The 20,187-nt window shown below is 35.9% G+C and overlaps 2 protein-coding genes and 1 pseudogene across 9 annotated transcripts in view; 2 read left to right on the top strand and 1 right to left on the bottom strand.

Annotated features, from left to right (window-relative positions):
• Positions 1-3,537, bottom strand: part of LOC109217050 (UV radiation resistance-associated gene protein) — an 8,457-nt gene extending 4,920 nt beyond the window's left edge. For 2 of the 4 annotated variants that reach the window (XM_019381274.1, XM_019381276.1), the window contains exons 1-2: positions 3,030-3,537; positions 35-241 (exon numbers count right to left, since the gene is read on the bottom strand). In XM_019381274.1, the coding sequence (XP_019236819.1) occupies positions 35-241; positions 3,030-3,209 (387 nt within the window). In that variant the 5' untranslated portion in view covers positions 3,210-3,537. Of the gene's footprint in view, positions 1-34; positions 276-3,029 lie in introns of all 4 variants that reach the window. The other 2 variants (XM_019381275.1, XM_019381277.1) reach the window with 2 other exon arrangements.
• Positions 3,538-5,347: 1,810 nt separating this feature from the next.
• Positions 5,348-12,203, top strand: LOC109217048 (annotated as a pseudogene).
• Positions 12,204-13,447: 1,244 nt separating this feature from the next.
• Positions 13,448-18,942, top strand: LOC109217051 (pentatricopeptide repeat-containing protein At1g04840). Of its 5 annotated transcripts, none has more exons than XM_019381283.1 (5): positions 13,448-14,774; positions 14,872-15,708; positions 16,828-16,887; positions 17,095-17,338; positions 18,036-18,942. In XM_019381283.1, exons 1-2 carry the CDS (start codon positions 13,580-13,582, stop codon positions 15,702-15,704), a joined length of 2,028 nt encoding a protein of 675 aa, XP_019236828.1. In that variant the 5' UTR covers positions 13,448-13,579; the 3' UTR covers positions 15,705-15,708; positions 16,828-16,887; positions 17,095-17,338; positions 18,036-18,942. The 5 variants fall into 5 exon arrangements, with proteins under 5 accessions (XP_019236828.1, XP_019236827.1, XP_019236825.1 ...); XM_019381282.1 differs by having other exon boundaries at positions 16,828-16,894; XM_019381280.1 differs by having other exon boundaries at positions 16,828-17,022.
• The last annotated feature ends 1,245 nt before the right edge of the window (positions 18,943-20,187 follow it).

Here is a 20,187-nt window from a genome sequence, read left to right as displayed (position 1 = left end):
GGGGGGGATAATCAGTTTTGAAATACTAAGATACCTGCAAGCGCTTGCTAGCTCCAGAAAGAGAAGTCCCTGCAACCAACAGTGACCTGATGTCATTACTGAGTTGCTCCTCTTGCTTCTTGACTTTCTCTTTGACAACTTTAGAATGCATCGACATGTTTCCCATCACCAATTTTCTGGAATCCAGTTTTTCTTTCATCTCATCAAGCTCATTCGAACGACTCAGTGACTCTGCTTCCACCTGGAAACCATATCGCCACCCGCTAACAAGCGGGCTAATTCATTAAAGCCCAAAAAATAAAAAGGAAAGGAGAGACAGTGTCAAAACATAGAAGTCAAAAGCATAAAAAAGCAACTTATTATCTCCACTTCTCTAAAATTTAGTAGCACAAAATGGTAAGAATAAAGGGGAAAGAGAGGAAGCCCTAAAAGTATGAATCTCAACATTAACTTTTTATCTAATTTCCCTTCAGGAATTTACCAACCCAATGTTGAGGCCATAGAAAAAGAGAAACAGCTGTACCTCTAAGACTAAAGAAGAAGAATAACCACTTTCCTTTGCTACTCCATGTTCCAATTATAGTACTACAAGAATATAATTGTGATAATTGACTACATATTTCCCTTGGTACCGTTACTTATTCAGATAACTTAGCAAAAAAATGTGGAAATATTTGATAAAATGTCACAATCAGGAGCACATTGTCATCCAAATTTACACTCTTGTTGCACCTTAAACTCATTTAAATCAAAAGAGAGGTTAGTCAAGTCTGAAGTAGTTAACTCCAAGAGACTAGTGCGGGATACCTACTGGCAAGACCCTCCACCTCTAACCATGAAGTTGGAAGAAATGATGAAAAGTGGTAAAAGCCATCGTCGAATGGTCCCGGGGGGTTGTTGGAGGGTGGTTTTCACTATGTCAAAAAAGAAGAAAAATAGTTGACTCTCAAGAGATGTTCCAGTTTTAGATGAGGTGATCACATAATTCAACTTGGCCTAGTGGTCAATGAAATATATTGAGAACCATAAGGTCTCAGGTTCAAATCCCAGCGGAGACAAAGATACTAGGTGATTTCTTCTTTGACCAAGCCTTGGTGGAGACTTACCCAGTATTCGTGTTGGTTGAAGGTAGCAAGTACCTTCCCAATTAGTTGAGGTGGGCACAAGGTGGCCCGGACATCACAGTTATCAACAAACAAATTTCAACATGGTGTCATCAGAAGATTCTGAATTCAATCTTCAGCCCAACCATCCACATGAGGGGCATGTTGAAAATATAGTTAAACAAAAAAGAGTACTCTCTCACAGCTTAAACTTTCAGAGAAGTTGATCAAACAATTTTAACAAAAGTTTCAGATGTTATTTTTGTTCATATAGAACCAAAAAACAAAACAAACAACACAATCACATTGAAGCTAAAATTAAATTTCTGATCTTGTTACTTATCTAGTGAGTCCCTGTAATCCAACATCAGTGTACATATACACCAGAGAAAGAGAATTACAGGTCGACTTGGTAGTCTGAACTTTGGGCATAAAGAACTTAAAAACAATGAAACTTCCTCATTTTCATTTTACTGACTCAATTGCTTAACTAAGAATCCATTGAAAACCTTACCCTTGTATATTACACTGTATTTTACAACCTAGTCTACAATAGGATCACTCTCCTTATAAGTTTGAAAATACAGAAAAACAAAACCAAATTATGATTTCCAGAACCTGTCAAAGTCATGCAGTCACCCACTGTGATTTCTTAGCATAAAACAGAATGAGAAGAACAAAAACTTGAAATGTTTTTATTTATTTATTTATTTAGGTTTTACTGAAACCATGCATAAGATATTAGCTAATACATCATAAAGGCATATCAATACTGTTCTCCAAAAGAGCTCGGAAAAGCAAAGAACTGTCATATAGGAACATGAAAACTTAACCAGGTTCAATTAAGATGACTTAACTGACTGTTTTCCGGTCTAAAATAAGGCATTATTCTATTATCGTTTTGAAGTAAAAAGTAAACACAAAGAAGCTCCAAAAGATAAATAAAGTACTAACATGACTAAAGCACATCCTCAATTAATAGGTATCTCCTATATAGATCTTTTACTTCCATTGTGCAACTTCCTTCCAAGTGATTATAGGTCTACCTCGTCCTCTTTTAACATTTTTTTAACTAATCATAGTTTCACATTTCAAACCTGTGGATTTGACAGTCAATGGAGGACATGACTATACCATCTAAAGAGATCTTCTCTAATTTTATCTTGTCTAGTTTTGTATGACTGCACACGTATCTTAACATTCACATCTCAACGACACTCATCTTGTGGATGCGTTAGCTTTAACTGCCAACATTCACTTTCGCATAACATTGTTGGTCTTATAACTGTTCTATACAAATTACCTTTTATTTTGGTGGGTATCCTTTTATCACATAACACCCCTATAGTACTTCTCCATTTCAACAATTTGATATTGATTCTATGTGTAACATTTTTATCTATCATTCCATTCTATTCTCTTAGAACACCGAGCCTAATTATCTGAATTGTTTGCATTTAGGCAACGCAATCCTGTCTAAGCTCACCTCAATTTTGTTCTTCTTATGTTGACCGCAATGTATATATTCCGTCTTATTTCTACTTATCCTAAAACCCTTGCTCTCTAGAGTGCTCCATAATTCAAGCTTTTGGTTGACACCCTCACTAATTTCGTCAATTGGCACAATATCATCAGGAAATAGCATACACCACGCGACCTCATCTTGTATTGTATCGGTGAGCTCATCCAAAAAAATGAACTTTTTTTATTAATATCACTAAGGTTCATGAAGAATGTTGTTACCTTGTGATTGAAAATAATCCAAATTTATTAATATCACTAAGGTCCACCAAAAATGTTGTTGCCCCTATGATTAGCAATTAATGTTCACTTCATTTCTCTTCACTAAGATTCAAAACAACCACAACATCATCTTCAAATCAAGCAAAAACTTCAGAGGAAAAAAAACAGTAAAAAGTAATTTACCTGTATAAGGGACTGTAATTTCTGCTGAACCAATTGTTTTTTCTGCTTAGCTTCATTAAGAGCAGATGTGAGGCTACATAAACGAGCTAACTCCTGTTCATAATCTTCCCATTGTATTACTAACTTCACATTTTTTTGGTCTTCTTGATTTTGCATTAAAGCTAATTTCTTTGATTCCATTCACAACTAAAAAACAACAAGATTTTGATTGAATTTTTGAATAATTCAAAAAGGGTAGTTGAAAATCATGGTTTTTCATCATGGGTACTTCAAATCTTGAAAAATTAAGGTACCCAAAATCCCATTTTTGAAAAATCTAAGAAAATATTTTTGGAGAATTATTGGAATTAGGGTTTTGAGAATCAAGAAGATTGAAAAGGGGAAAGATGGGTTTATTGCTTATTTTTTGGGGTTGTGTTTGGATCGAATAGTTTTTCCACTTTTGTTTGATCACTTTCTTGAAATGGGTGTGGAATGGTGTCTAGGCTGAGAGGAATTAGAATATTGTAAAAAATATAGTATTAGTATTTCCTATTTATGCAGCTTTTCTTTTATTTTAAGTTATTGAGAACAGAAAATATTATATTAATCGGGGTTATTTGTACATCATATTCCCTTACAATTTCAAAATTAAAAAAGATATTTTTAGATATCTTATCTATACTATATTAAAAGCACGAAGGCCCTTAGCGAAATGTCGTTCGCCTTTTTTCCTTTAAAAATATATTTCACAAGGGATTAAATTGTAATTTAAATTAACTTCCTAATATTTAAGATTTTCAAATCAACTTCAATTAATACTTAGCCTAATATTTAGGTGCATAATAAATTCCTCAACTTAGATTTTCTCTCTTCGCTAGGTAATATAACAAGTCCTTGCCAAAAATCTAAAAATTCACATGAATCCCACACGAAGCTAAAAGGCCAAAAAAAAGACTAACGCTACAACACCTTGCCATCATCAACGAGAAGTAATACTATAAAAGTTTACTTGTTTAATTATTATTATTATTGATATGAAGTAATTTCACAATTAATATGTAGCTTTATTTTTCGTGCGCGTGCTAAAAAATTTAGAAAATTGTAAAAATATACTTATTTACCAATTTTCTCCAAAACAATGAGCCAAGAACATTCAAAGCATGCATGATTGTACAATGAATAATCAAATTATATTTTTACTGCATGCAAATTTTTAAAAAAAAAAAATTGTTAGAAGTTAGAATATACTATGAACCAAATCACAAAATACATGGCTACATGACTGCTTGCGCCAGAATGATCTCAATTTCAATCGACAAAAGAAAAATTCTTTTTTAATGACAAAAGAAATAAGTTTATTCTGACCGACTAAAAAAGCAAAAAAAAAAAAATTTATTTTACATGAAAGAATTATTTTAACTTCTTATAGAGGTTCACTCGACGATCATTATCCTCATTATCTAAGACCGCAAGCAATCAAATTCTTTGGCTTCAGAACCGCATCAAGATAGTGAAAATAAAGTGATGTAACACAAATACATCTTTCGAATAATTAATTATGCTATTTTAAAAGTTTTTTTTTTATTTATACAGAGTACACGCGCAACGTGCGTACACTAAGACTAGTATGTAAAATACATATCTCTTAGTGTAAAAGTAAATCTTTCATATATATAAAAAATTTATGACAATTATATAAATTTTCCATGTCATAAAATTTAAAATAAATTTGTAAAGAGCTACAAAACTAATTGACCCTATTTCCGGGGAGGTAAGAAGAGAAAGTAAGCAAATTTTCTTTGCACTTGCTGATTTATGAACAAAAATAAGATTGGATCTTCAATAAATGTGTGTACAACACATATGAAATTTATTGTCCACTAAAACTAGTGCTTGATCCAATATGTATTAAGTTTTTGTCCTTCCTTACAAACAATGGCCTAAAATCAATCCTATTTGTACAAATTGCCTAGTCCGGTTAAAATCTACCTACATTATAAATTGCGGCTATGTTTTAAATAGCACCATTAAAAATGGCTAGCACCAAAATATAAAAAATGTCTGTCTAACGTTTGTCAACAACCATACTTTTTCAATTCTTTCGGTTGTGTAGCACTAAGGTTATTTTTGCAAAACTTCCTTAAATTGGAGACAAAACATAAACAATTGCCTAAAATCATCCTATTTGTGCAAATCTCCCAAAGTTTGCCAAAAACGCTGCATTATAAATTATGGCTATTTTTTAAATAGAACAATTAAAAGTGGCTAACGATGTAACCTGAAAAAATTATAAATACCCAAAACTCCGTCCGTCAAGAAAACCAAATTGAGAGAGCAGCAGCAATGGCGGCAGAGAAATTATTATTGCAATGTGGTGACTGCGGAACTATCCTAAAGTCCGTAGAAGAAGCTGAACAGCCACGTTAAGCACACTTCCCACACCAACTTCTGCGAGTCCACAGAGCCAATTCGCCACCTCGTTTACCGCTTGCGGCAAACCTTGCCGCTGTAAAACCGTAATACTTTTTTTTTTGCTTTTTCTTCATTCTTATTTATCATTGGCTGAGTTATAAAATATTTTGTAATAATTGATGGGTTTAAGTTATATACACCTAGGGGTGGAGCTAGTGTGTAAGTTATAGGCTCAGCTGAACCCGGTAACTTTGATTTAAACCTTGTGCTTGTCTTAAGAAAGACGTTGAATACGCACAAATAATTACTTTAGAATCAAGTAACTAAAAGTGACTAGAATTATGAACTAGTAAGCTTCAAATCCTGTCTCCACCTGTGTATACACGGATAGTTTAAAGAATTTTTACACTATCATATTTAACATGTTATTGCATGTTGTTTTCTGTATTTTCAAGTTACTAAATCATGCTTATTTTAAACAGTTAGCTGTTATTGCAGGTAGCTTAACCTGATAGCGTAAAACGTTAATACACGGTCTTCGTACAAAACTTAAACTCATGATGATAAGAAATTCCATGTTTCGAGCTCAAAAACTGTATTAGTTAAGATGTACTTCTTCAGATTATTATGATATCTTGTGTGAATGTAGGGCTGATACTCAAAATTTGGATGAGATATTTTTGATAAGTTTGTGATTGAAGCGTAGTTCATGGAATGATTAAATTGATGATAACTAATAAGAATAGCGTAACTTTGGATGAAAAATCGGGAATTCTAGTTGTTATAATTGTTATATGTTATGCTATGCGACAACTACACTTTAGATGTAGCTTATGAATGCAGATGAGAGGCAGGTTCAAGATTTGAACTTTATCGGTTCGAAAGGTCTAGGACCGCGATCTCGAGTATTAATAAATACGTTCGAGATTTAATATTTTTGTATATTTAGTGAAAGTTCTTAACACTAAAATAGTGTCTAGTAGTGTTGTCAAAGGCGCGCTTAAAGCGCGCTTAAGCCCTGAAGCGAGGCTCTGAACATGTTGAGCGCTTCGCCTCGCTTTGTGGGCGCTTCAGTGTGGCATCAAGGCTCTAAGGCATAATTTCCCTTGCCAATGAGTGATCCTAAAAAGGGGACACTAAACAATTGATATTTCACTTTATCGTAATTTTTTTTTCCAATTTTTTTGTCCATATGTTTGTTATTCATGCTTATAATTATTGATCTTTGACTACATATACATAATTTTACTTTTTCTCCAGTTGCTCCTTTTTTCATTAAAGCCCACGCTTTATTTGCGCTTTGCGCTTAAAGCCCCAACAGGCCTTAGAGCTTTTTTGCGCTTTTCGCCTTTGATAACACTGGTGTCTAGGACAAAGCTACTGGGTTCGGCCAAACCCATAGCTTACATTGTAGATCTGCCCCTGATGTAGACGTAGCAATACGATGAACTGTAGATATAAGTAACTTATGAATGCAGACCCTGCAATTCGATGATAATACGCATTATACTATGAATTTCAATGGGAGTTTTGATGTGCTAGTGAATTGTTGCTATAGCTTCTAGAATGTAGCTGATGCAATTTTGGGAATAATTGCACCTAACATTCTTAACTTTAATGGCAGTTAGGGATGCTGATAGTTATGGTTATGCAGTTATGAGAATTACAACAACAACAACAAACTCAATGTAGTCCCACAAGTGGGATATGGAGAGTGTAGAATGTACGCGGACCTTACCCCTGCCTTTAAAAGGCAGAGAGGCTTTTTTCGGTAGACCCTCAGCTCAGGGAGACAAAAGGGAAAAGGCAATAACAAGCAAACCAATCTGACAACCAAAGCGAAAATACAAAACTAACACTAAATAATGCAAATAGAAAACCGAAACAAAGCAACAATAAGAAATAACATCAATCTAGGGATAAAAAGAAGAAACCGAAGGACACTAAGAGATGTATCAAAGATACTGTGACAAACAAGGACAACACTCGATTACCTAACCCTCTACCTTTATTCTCAACCTCCACACCTTCCTATCTATGCTCATGTCCTCAGTCAGCTGCAGCAACGCCATATCTCGCCTAATTACCTCACACCAATACTTGTTCGGCCTGCCTCTACCTCTCCGTTGGCCCTCCAACGCCAGCCTCTCACACCTCCTCACCGGAGCATCAATGCCTCTCCTCTTAACATGCCCGAACCATCTAAGTCTCGCCTCCCGAATCTTATCCTCCATAGGGGTCATTCCAACCTTGTCCCGGATAACTTCATTTCTAATTCTATCCAACCTGTATGCCTGCACATCCATCTCAACATCCTCATTTCAATCACCTTCATCTCCTGTACATGGGAGTTCTTGACTGGCCAACACTCCGCCCCATATAGCATAGTCGGTTTAACCACCGCTCTATAGAACTTACCTTTAAGTTTTGGCGCACATTCTTATCACACAGAACACCGGAAGCAAGCCTCCATTTCATCCATCCCGACCCAATACGATGTGTGACATCCTCGTCGATCTCCCCATTCCCTTGTATAACAGACCTAAGGTACTTGGAACTTTCTCTCCTAGCTCGGGAGACAATTGAATGCAGTATATAGCTCGAAAACATATACATTGCAGTGCAGCTGAATTCTGTAGCTAAGCCTAATACTTTAAGTCTTGATGATTCCAGTTACTAAGTACTACTATGAAAATTGAACCATTGATAAAGCTAGAGAATGTTGCCATTGCAATTCTTGGAAATCTAGGCCTAATTTTTATTAGTGGTCGTCTTGTTACGTGAAATAATCTTGGAATATTCCACATTAGTGTTGGGTGTTTGGTTCCCTTTCTTTGGTTTCAATATTAATAATTCTTGCATCAATTATGATGTAGCTTTCATATTATTTTATAGCAAATATGATATGAAAAAACAGTACATGAATTTGCAATTCCTGCATAAGACCTCGTAAAATGGAAAAAGTTTCCCTTAAAGTGTTACCTGTTTAATTAACCATCTCTCATTTGTTTCAAAAAATGTTTGTCATAACATTATTGAAGTGTTTATATCAAACTTTCCGTGTTTAGAGGAGGAACGCAGGATTACATTATTCGTCTCATGTAATTTAAGGTTTCTACTTAAAATAAAAATTTTGATTATATTACATAATAATGTCTAGTCGTGTATGATACCAATACTAGATTAGATGAAGCAATGTAATATTAGGTGAGGGTATTATTTGAAACAAACTTTCAATTTAAAACAAGCACATGTTTTAGATTATGCTTCATACATTAAGGTGCAGTCCGATCCATGTACTGTAATTCGTATATAGTGTGTCTGCTAATCAAACTACGCCTTAGTTTTGATAGGAGTTCCAATAGTTAAATTACGGTATTATTTTCAATAGTTGGTATAGCCTCTACATGCAGCTTATGGGAACTTTTGGGTTTTGATTTATGAAGGAGTTTGATTTTCATGCGAAGAGGACTGGACATACTAAATTTCAGGACAAGACAGCAGAGGTGGCAGAAGAGGAAGAAAGAAGAGCCACGGAGAAACTTCGTCAGCAATTCGAAGAAATTATTAAGGTAAAAAGTCGTAATGTGTCTAAGAATTTTGATTCTGCTAAGAACGTGTCAGTAAGTTATGCTGATTGCTAAATGGCTAGAAGACAGTCTAAACGGCTAGAAATGAAAATTTGCATTTCGTACAGATTGACAAATATCCTTTTGCGTTCAGGTATGAGAACTTGTACTTTTCCTATCGATTTTCGGTAAACATTCTAGGGTGAGACTTTCCCCACACTACTAATTATCCTTTCGGTGTGCTATAATTACTCAGGCAGTGAGCTTATATCTTGCTTTGACCTTTTGCTGTCAGATTTTTACCGGTTTATTTTTTAATAAGCTGCATTGGCATTATTGCTCTTTGTAACCTGTTGTGACCTGAAATTGTGATTCACCAGGTCAAGGAGTAGTGAAACATAATATCTGAAAACCGTACTGTTGTGGCTACTTTCACTGTATTGTAAACAGACACTAACTAGCAAATGAGGAAATTTTAATTACTTGGTAATTTTGTGATTGAGATTGACTTTTTAAATTTCCAATACGATCTATAAGGCAACTTGTTATTTTTCTGTTTGCATTAAGATTACACCCTTTTTACCTTTTAAGGTTTTGGGTTTGGGGTGGTAGGATTTCCTGAGTTTACTTGGATACTAAACAATGAATATATTCTTAACAGAAGTATGTAAATTATTGCCTTAAAGAGGTATGTAATGCCTCAAGCCATTTTGTGGGACTGTTTGGCTTGAAAGAAATAGCAGAATTTTTTAAGGCAATAGGAGAAATATTCATAGCCTTAAACAAAGATGTATTGTTGTGCTAGATTTTTGGTGCAACCTAGTAATGGTAGATGATGCAACTTTCGACACAGTCCGGGATCTACACAACCTGTAATTACACCTTGTCGCGCTGTCTTAGTACAAGAATTTACAAAATCTTTGATTACTTATCGAACAAATTATTGCCTTATTTTTCTTACTATGGTGCACATTATGCACCTGTAATGCACTCCACTCTTATTTTACTAAATACTTGCATTCTTTAACTGAAAGAAAATAGAAGCTTTAAAAATGGATACAATGAGGTTGATCATTTGCAGAAAATGAATTTGAACTGTCTAGGAAGATACAACCTAATCTTTCTTTGTTTGTTGTTCCGAATTTATAGAACGAAAAGGGCAATGACAAGGATGCGGGCAAATTGTAGGATTTGGTATGTTTAGGAAGATATAAGGTGTAATGTGGATCACGTAATCCTATTTGTTTTTTTCCCTTGATTTGGATCTTTCTTTTGTTTGTTATTCTTATTTTTGTCTTTGAAAGTGAAATGTATCGGTGAATGTCAGTTCATGCACAAACATATTCAGAATATGCACATTCTTGCTTTTTACGATCAACTTAGCTAATGTGTTGATGACCATGTTACACCTCATCCAGATCAATCAAGTGGCATCTGATGAACAAATATATTTATTTCGCAGGCAGAAACCAGAAAACTGCTTGGTTTGCCACCACGAAATCCATCTCTCATGAAACTTTTAAGACCTCTTTTGGAGGAAGAAAAGGTGTGTACTTGTGCTATTGAAATCTGCGGATATGGTTTTGCTTCAATTCATACATGCTTGTCCCTCTACTCAAGTTGTTTTTAAATTAATGCTGTAGAGTTCATTGCCAGTCAGTCCAGCTACAAAAGCAGAGCATATGAGTGAGTGCCTCCGGACTATCAAACAAAATCACATGGTAATGTTTCTGCTATTTTACGTCCAACTTTCTCTTCTTTCTCATAGTCATAGTTAGCGCCATAAGGGCTCTAGTGGACCTTTAATAAAACGCTGAAGTTTTTGAAGTATACAATAACAAGAGTCTTCCAACAACAAACACACTTAGGAACTGAGATGGCCTATTATTCGAGTCTTCTATTACTTTGTGTGGCTTTGTTCCACAATTGAATGAATTGTCCTTTCAATCTTTTATTGTTTTAAACTGATTTTTTGTTGATTTTCCTTTGGTGGACTAGGATGATGAGGCCAAAGTCAAGAACTCTTTCAACACACTGTTAACTTATGCTAAGAATGTGGCGACAAATCCAGATGAGGAGAAATACCGTAAAATTAGACTCAGTAATGCTGCTTTCCATGTGAGTATTTATGAATTAAAAGCGAGTGTGGCCATTGTTTTTGCTTTTTATTTACTTATAAGTTGTGCTCATCCCTAACCTTTAAATTCAGTCAAGAGGAAAGCTCCTGTTATCCTTATTTTTTATAAAATCGTTAGAGCTCGAGGTCATATAATTCCTTATAGTAGTGAAGGGGTGGAAGGCAGGTTTACGGTGGTTCAGAATGTTTTAACGCTAAGTCAGCTCCCAAGCTCCATAAAGACTATTACCTTGATCCATTTTTAATACCCCACACTCCTTTTTCCCCATCTTTTGTTTCGAGTTGTTCTCAAAAGGGTCTACGGGAGCAGTGGGGGATCCAACCACGGGTTTGCCAATTTGGCAGATTCCAACGCTTCGGTCAAACTTTATATACACGTGCGAAGAACAATTATAGATAAGAGTTTGTTATATCTTTCAGAACTCACTCTCTCAATTCAAAATGTCTAAATTCTGCATTTGCCGCTGTATGGGAGTGTTGGTTGGTTGGCTATGTTCATCGCCACCTACTTGTAGATTATATCAGCTACGTAGAATCATGTTGAATTTATAGGATTCTTGAAAATGTTCTCAGAACTCTATAATTATGAATTTATGATAGATACCTCAGCCAAAAGTAGTTTCATGACACTTTTCCATTTAAAAAAAGGGTTGTTTCATGACACTTAAAATCCTGTTTTGACATTTTGATTACAGGATAGGGTTGGCAAATTACGAGGAGGCATCGAATTTCTTGAGCTATGTGGATTCGAAAAAATTGAAGGGGGTGAATTCTTGTACTTGCCAAGAGAAAAAGTGGACATGGATGTGCTTTATTCAGCTGGACATGAGTTGAACAGTGCAATTAAAAATCCCTTCTTTTGAATCCTATGAATTATGATCCATACATTAGGTAAAGAAAAAGATTTCAACTGTAAAGGTTATATACAAAACTCTAAGTATGACATGGTTTCTCTTTAATATGTGGATTGAGATTGTGCAGAGATTTTAATCAGTACTGGTGATGAGATTGGAAAGTTTTTTCTCCTTTCTGAATTATCTTGTAGCTACAGCCTACAGATGTATTTTTCTTTAAGAGTCGTGTTTATTTTTGTTTAGCTTTGCATGATGCATGTTAGTAGAAGACGTCAAAGTGTATGTATGTGTACCCGAAACCGACACCGGTGGGTAGGTAGAGAATACCTAGGGGCGCGAGACAACTCTCTCTAAGGAATTTGGTAAAATAGCCCCGTAACTTCGGGAGAAGGGGTGCCTCCTCACAAAGGGGGTCGCAGTGACCAGGCCCGGGCAACTGTTTACCAAAATTTGCAAAGTCGTAAGATCATGTATGGGGGCTGACGCTTGATACAACAACAACAACCAATAAATTTCCATAAGTGGGGTCGGGGGAGGGCCTTACCCTTTCCCTGGGAAGGTAGAGAGGTTGTTTCTGACAGACTCTCGGCTAAAGAAAAGATGCAAAGAAGCAGTTGCAACAAAAACAGTAGGTAGTAATAGCAATCTTAGAATAAAAAGATACCATACTAACACTAAAACTACTGGTACAGGAAAGAAAAGTAAAACGTTTGACTACCTACTAACTTTCTACCCTATTTTTCGACCTCCACACCCTCATATTAAGGGTCATGTCCTCGGTAAACATGAGTTGTACCATGTACGCCTCCCGCATCTTATCCTCCTTCTAGTTTCAAGTATTAGTCGTTTGGTAAATTGAATTTGTTTTAAAATATTTGGCGTTTTGGGAAAAGTAAGTCATTTATTCTTTTTATCAAAGCTAATATTATTGCGCCAAATACTGGAGTATTAATTAAATTAAACGTTCAAGAGAGATACCTTGCTAGTTCAAAAAGATATTTTTGTTTGTTTGTGAAAGGTTGACACATGCACTCGTGCATGCACATTTATTTTCTGAATCATTAGATAATATGATCAATCACGTCTTACCAACCTATGCATTCAAAGGAAAATAGTCATAATTTATTTTTTTTTAAATATCATCAGAGTTCACGTAATACTTTCTAACAAGTGAATAAATCAAGTAATGTTTTTAATTTATACTATTTAATTTTTTTCTCTTAAAAAGCTACTCCTTTCAGTTTCAGTAGGCATTTGACAAATTGGGCAAATATTTGTGGAAAAATTAACCGTTGAATTACAATTTACTCGGTCCAAAACATGTTCTCCTATAGTTTGCAGTTATATTTACGTTCTTTTTTTATTTTTTATTCGCAACTACTCAATAATTTAAACTGTAATTATTATTATTTTTTTAAATACCGGGAATATTATTTTTTATTTTTTAAAAAGAGGAATCTTTCATCACTCTCCGTCCACCACTGTACTACTACTAGTATTCTTTTTCCGCCACCATTGCACTAGCATTACTTCCATTTTTCCTTCTCATTTCTGAATCTGTTGCTTTTTACTGTTACAACCAATCTCTGTTCAAAAATGAAAGTAATTCCTAATCTCAAACTTCCTAAAAAATCTCCCAAAATCCTCAATTCCCCACCACCTAATAAATCATCATGCTCTAAGAACAATAATAATGAAAATCTGAATGAAACCCATTTCATATCTCTAATTCACTATTGCAAAAATACCCATCAACTTCAACAAATCCATGCCCAAATTATTCGCCAAAACTTATCATCAAATAGCAGAATCATTACTCAGCTGATATCTTCAGCTTCTTTACGCAAATCCATTGACTATGCATTGTCTGTTTTTAGTTGTTTTCGTGGTCCGAATTTGTATTTGTTTAATGCTTTAATTAGAGGATTGAAGGAGAACTCTTGTTTTGAAAAATCAATTGGATATTTTAAGCTAATGCTTAAGATGGGTGTTAAGCCTGATAGGCTTACGTACCCGTTCGTGTTGAAATCATTAACGGCATTAGGTGAAAAAGGAGTTGGTGGGAGTGTGCATTGTGAGGTTTTAAAGATGGGATTGGAGTACGATGTGTTTGTCCGGGTTTGTTTGGTTGAAATGTATGTGAAAGTTGAGTTGGTGGATTTCGCACTCCAGCTGTTTGATGAAAGTCCTGAGAGAAATAAGGCTGAGAGCGTGCTTTTGTGGAACGTCGCGATTAATGGGTGTTGTAAGACTGGACAGGTGAGTAAGGCGTTGGCGTTGTTTGAGGAAATGCCCGAGAGGAATGCAGGTTCTTGGAATACTTTGCTTAGTGGGCTGTTGAGGAATGGGGAGGTGGATAAAGCGATGGAACTTTTTGATGGGATGGTGGAAAAGAATGTGGTTTCTTGGACTTGTATGATTCACGGGTTAACACTAAATGGATTGCACCAAAAGGCGCTGGATTTGTTTTTCAAGATGGTGGAAGAAGGTACAAAGCCGAATGGTTTAACAGTTGTATCTGCACTTTCTGCTTGTGCAAAAACTGGGGCACTAGAGGCAGGGAGAAAGATTCATGAAAATATTTCGAACAATAGGCTCCATTTGAACGTAGCAGTTGGTAATGCTTTGCTTGATATGTACGCGAAATGCGGGTATATTGAGTCTGCAGGCCTGGTTTTCAGTGGATTGAAGGAGAAGGATATTCGTACGTGGAGTATAATGATATGGGGTTGGGCAATTCATGGACATGTAGATAAAGCTCTTAGGTGTTTTGAACAGATGAGATTAGCTGGTAGTTTCCATATATTCTTTTGTCCATCGAGTTACTTGGATTAACTAGAAAATTGTTTGAAAAATTAAAACTTTTTTTTTCTTTCTAATGGTTGCAGGAATCAAACCTGATGGAGTTTCTTTCCTTGCTGTTTTAACTGGATGCTCTCACGCTGGATGGGTGGATCAGGGCCTTCAAATCTTTGATAGCATGCAGCGCGAGTGCTCAATTGAGCCCACTATGAAACATTATGCTGTAGTAGTAGATCTACTTGGCAGGGCTGGCCGATTGGATGAGGGCTTTAAATTTATCGAAAGTATGCCCTTAGAGCCAGATTATGTGATTTGGGGTGCACTTTTTTCTGCTTGCAGAGCTCACAAGAACATTGAAATGGCAAAAGTTGCATCACAGAAGCTCCTGCAGCTTGATCCAAAGCATGCTGGGGGTCATGTGTTTCTATCTAATGTTTATGCAGGAGCGGGGAGATGGGATGATGTGGAAAGAGTTAGAAGTTCAATGAAGAACAAAAATATTGACAAGGATCCTGGATGGAGTTCGATGGAGGTGGATGGTCAGTTGCATACATTTGTTGCTGGTGATAATGCTCATACACGTAAGCAGGAGATATACTCGAAATTGGAGGAAATTATTATGGGAGCTAAACAACACGGTTACATGCCTGAAACCGAGTGGGTGCTTCATAACATTGATGAGGAAGAGAAGGAAGGAGCCTTGGGAAGTCATAGTGAAAAGTTAGCACTTGCTTTTGGTCTCATTAGTACTGGTCCTGGTGAGATCATTATGATTGTGAAGAATCTTAGAGTGTGTGGCGACTGCCATTCGCTAATGAAGTACGTCAGCAAGATCAGTCAAAGGGTGATTGTGTTAAGAGATATAAAGAGATTCCACCATTTCAAAGATGGAGTTTGCTCCTGTAAAGATTACTGGTGAACTAGTAAGTGTTGCCTGACTTGCAATTTCATCTCAAATTCGCTAGTTATGCTCTAATCTGGTCACATATGTCATTCTAGACTTCTAGCAATTTCTGGAAGCCGTTGTGTATAACTATCCTTTTGTTGCTTGCAGTTTTACTTTGGTTTGGGGTAATTATCAGACCAACCAAACTAATTGAGCCTTGTTTTATTTTGTTTCCTTTTAGTTTGAGGATAAAAGCATAGCAAATTGATATTGTTTTTCTCATCTAAAATCTCTTTTTGCTACTCAATAGCTTAAGCATTAAAGTAATATGAGAACATCAATAACTATACTTTAAAACCAAACTATTGGGATTCACTACATAAATCCGGTATATCCATTCCATGCAATAGTTTCTTTAAACAGGCAGAAAAATAAATAGACCAACCAAACCAATTGGATTATTGCCAATTTATTTAAGTTTACTGTTTTTTTGTCCTCTGAAACTTTTATTGATAAATATGTATGTGTTATCCACAAAGCACCAAGAGGCTGCTAGGATACAAATAGGAACTTTCCTTTCATGGAAACCTTTTATTTTACCAATAAATTTATGCACGAATGCAATAGTAACCTTAAATGCCCAGTCGCTTTTTGGTCTCTGATTTTGGTGATTGGAGGAAATACTTCGGTGATACTCTCCTTTACCAGAAGTTGTTTTAGACTTCCGTAGAAGAAGAGAGAAGGTATGGGAAGTGGTGCTGAGTGTCTCTTTTGGAGTTTAAAGCTGGAATGTGACGATTGGACATTCCAAGGTGAAGAAATGCCATTAACAAGTTCATTTACTGATTTATCTGAACATGCTTTGTGTGCGCAATTATAGTAAATTGCACATACCTAGAGCTTAGCCATGTGCTGTCCTTTCGTTTTCTCTAGTGGGATAGTCAATTCTTTGTGCTGTTGGTGCTCTTACACAATCTGGATTTATTTATGACGAGGTTGATGCATTAATCGAAACAGCTAAGTTGACTTATTTTTCCTTTTTCCTTTTTAACAAATAGTGCGCCAGTTTCCTTCTGTTTTAATGGTCCTTGTCTTCTTTATTGGCTTCATTTTCTGTCTTAGACTATTTGTCAAATTGCTTTTCCCGCTACTGCAGGAAAGAATACAAGTTGGCGAGGAGCTACTTGGAGAGATGCTGATTGAGGAATAAAATGAATTAAGTGGTTTATCTCAAACTCCGTTATCTTTTGGTTTTCCTCTCAGTAATGTATGTCTTGTATAACTGATAGCATTACCTAAACCAAAGGAGTGAGCCTGGGAAAACTTTTTGTGACAAACAGGGAAAGATAAGGTCAGGAAACATGAAGGATTGGATAATGTGGTTTCTGATTATCTCTTTCCCACTACACTTTGTTCCTTGCAGGTAGTAGTCCACAGTTCAGAATCGTGCGTCAGCAGATGCATCTCAAATAGATACTCTTTTCATGGGCACACTGAATTCCTATTGGGTTCTCAATTGCTGACACTGATGGCATCCAGGGAAAATTTGCAGCAGACAGTAGCTAAAATTTGGGACCAAGGCAAGTCTTGAGTACAGCTTCCCAACCACTCCCTGTCCATCCTTTAAAGAATGGAAGGGAAACAATTTATACTTGATCAATTATTAGGTGCGCTTAATTTCTTTACGCAGTCAGTTAATGCATTTCCTAAATTTTGGGAGTAACTGCTTTGATCATAATAGAGCCATTACTTCCAAAGGTGAAATAAGAAAGGACAAAGGTATTTGGACAAGACTGCTCTGCCTGGTGTTCCATCTCTCTTTATTTTCTTAGTTTTCCTTGTTTCCTGTTCTGCTTTGTGTGGTAGTGCATGGTTAGCTCATTCATCGTTGATTGTAGGCAACTTGATGATCATATCGTCCATGTTGCCAAATCGATAGTTTTGTACCAGTACCTAATCTTATCAATCCATGTTACATGAAATAGTAGTATGCTATCTTATGACATATGGATAATCTAGTTATCAAGAGACTCAGTGCAGGTGACGATATATCAGTGGACTTCCTGTAACACGAGTGTGAAAATAGAAAAAGAAGCTTCTCATTAACTTGGTAAGTAAATATTCTAAAATTAAAGAAAGAATATGCTGAGGTATCCTATAGAATATTGGTTATCCAGAAAAGGTAGCCTATAGAATATTCTTTAAAAATTTCCTTATTCCTGTGTGAATCTAGACATGGATGACTTTGACACATATTCACTTGATATTCTAATAACGTGTTGGCCATTGATCAATTTAAGTGGTTCATGGTGCTCTCTCTAGGTGATGCAAAACAACTGAATATTTGATTCTTGCTTGTCTCAGGTGGATCTGGCGCATTTTTCCTGCATCCACATAGGTTTGGAAGGAGAAGTTATCAGGACACCAGGTGGTGGAGAATCTACTGCTTTCTTGCGATCGGTTGCTCCAACTGCAAATAAGCACATGAGACTTCCTGGTAATTCATAGCTTCAAGAGAGATAATAGCCGTGGCGGAAATGGCACTTGGCATCATCAATCTTGGAGAGCCTTTTGTGAAGATCCAAATAGTCTTCAACTTTATTGAAGATTCAAATAGACTTACTGCCATGGATGTGGCAACCTGAATAACTACGGTAAGGAGTAGAGTCTTCTGTTCAAGGGCACATTCCTCCCCATCTCTTTCGCCCTTGTCAAGCAGGAATGGTGGCACCTGCTTAGCAGGTATAAGAGTTTCTTGTTAGAGGACAGAGAACAAAGCAAACCCCAACACTGCTTGGGCCAATACTGCGGTTAGATGAAGTTTGTTAAAGAGTTGAAGCCTATGGCGGAGCTAGTGTATTGGCTACGGGTTCGGTCACACCCAAATAACTTTGGTCCAAACTTGTATTTGTCTTGTGAAATTGATTGAATATGTACACAATTATTAATTTTGAAGGTTACTTAAAAGAAGTAGAATCCCGAACCCATAAGCTTCAAAATCCCGGCTCCGCCTTTGGTCGAAGCAACAATAGTCATGTGCTTATTTGTACGAGGCACCTCTCTATTTCACCATTTTTTTCAGCAGACCTCCCCCACCTCCAACTCCAAACCTCCAAGTGCCGAGGTGCGGTTGGAGCTGGTGAAATAGGTGAGGCAGCGATCATGTGCTTGATTTGCTAGTTTGTTACATTTCTCTTGTTTCTTATGTGGAAAACAGTTTGGACGAATAGACTGTTATTGGCAGTAGGTAAATGTATTGGTTTGACACTGTCGTTTGCTTTATGTTTATTTGTGAATTGGTTTATTCAATATCTGCTTCTTTCATAAGAATGAGAATGCGATGGGAGTCATTTCAGAAAAGTATGTTGGCTCAGCTGGCAATCATAACTCTGAGAAGTGAATGGATTTTGTCAATCCTATTTATTTTATCACAATTTAATAGGCGTTCAGATAATATCTGTTTGAACGAAGCCTCGAAGCAACTGTAAAGTTGTCTATGCGTAACCTATAAGTCCGGGGTTCGAGCCGTGGAAGCAGCCACTAATGTTGCATTAGGATAGGTTGCTTACATCACACCCCTTAAGGTGCGGCCCTTCCTTATGCCCTGTGTGAACGCGGGATGTCTTCGGCCAATATAATATTTGTTTGACGTATAAAAGAAGAATATTCAAATTGAGTTGTGCTTGTACATAAACTTCACTTGGAAAAAGAAAAAAAAAAGCTCTGAAGATTTGTAAGTGAAACTCGTTATTATCTTAAATATGATTTTCATTTACCCTCCCTCCCCCCACCCCACCTCCCACCCCCCCAAAAAAAAAGAAAAACAGAATTTTGAACACTGAAGTTTATAATATTTGCGAACTGATGGTCTAACCAATATTTGCAAATATTGAACTTTAGTGTATAAAATTACTGAAATATTATCTATGGCAACCGATTAGTCTCTCTCATTACTGATATTATAATTAGCAATTTGACTTGAAAGCTATATCGTATCTACTATAAATTAAAAAGAGGAACTTAGTTCTTGCTCCACATTAAATTGGTAATTCTATTAATGGAAAGATTTCTATTATTTTGTCTAAACTAGTATTAGTACCCGCGCGGATGCGCGGACACTAATCATGTCAAATATTTAAGTTATTTGGATTGTATGTAAATAATCTTAAAATTTACACTTTCTCAGTAAATATAGATAATCATTGGATATTAACTACGTGAAAAAAATTAACCATTTCTTCTATTTTTCTTTTTTGTTGCCGGTGTCATTGGATCCTAAAATTAGTGAGGAAGCAAAATAATAACTCATATTTATGGCAAAACAATCAAATATTGAGACAACGAATGACTCTTTGGATAAGACTTAACTCTTTTACTACTACTTGTACTCTTATTTTGTGTGCTGGTATCTCTTAAAAAATATTTCTTTCTTAAAATTTTAGTTTCTAAAACATTATTTTTCAATAATAATTATTTTTATAATAATGTAATTGAAAATATTATTCTTAATTCAAAA

The sequence above is a fragment of the Nicotiana attenuata genome, unplaced genomic scaffold (assembly GCF_001879085.1).
Source record: "Nicotiana attenuata strain UT unplaced genomic scaffold, NIATTr2, whole genome shotgun sequence".
Lineage (NCBI taxonomy): Eukaryota > Viridiplantae > Streptophyta > Magnoliopsida > Solanales > Solanaceae > Nicotiana > Nicotiana attenuata.
This window is presented reverse-complemented; position numbering and strand designations above follow the sequence as displayed.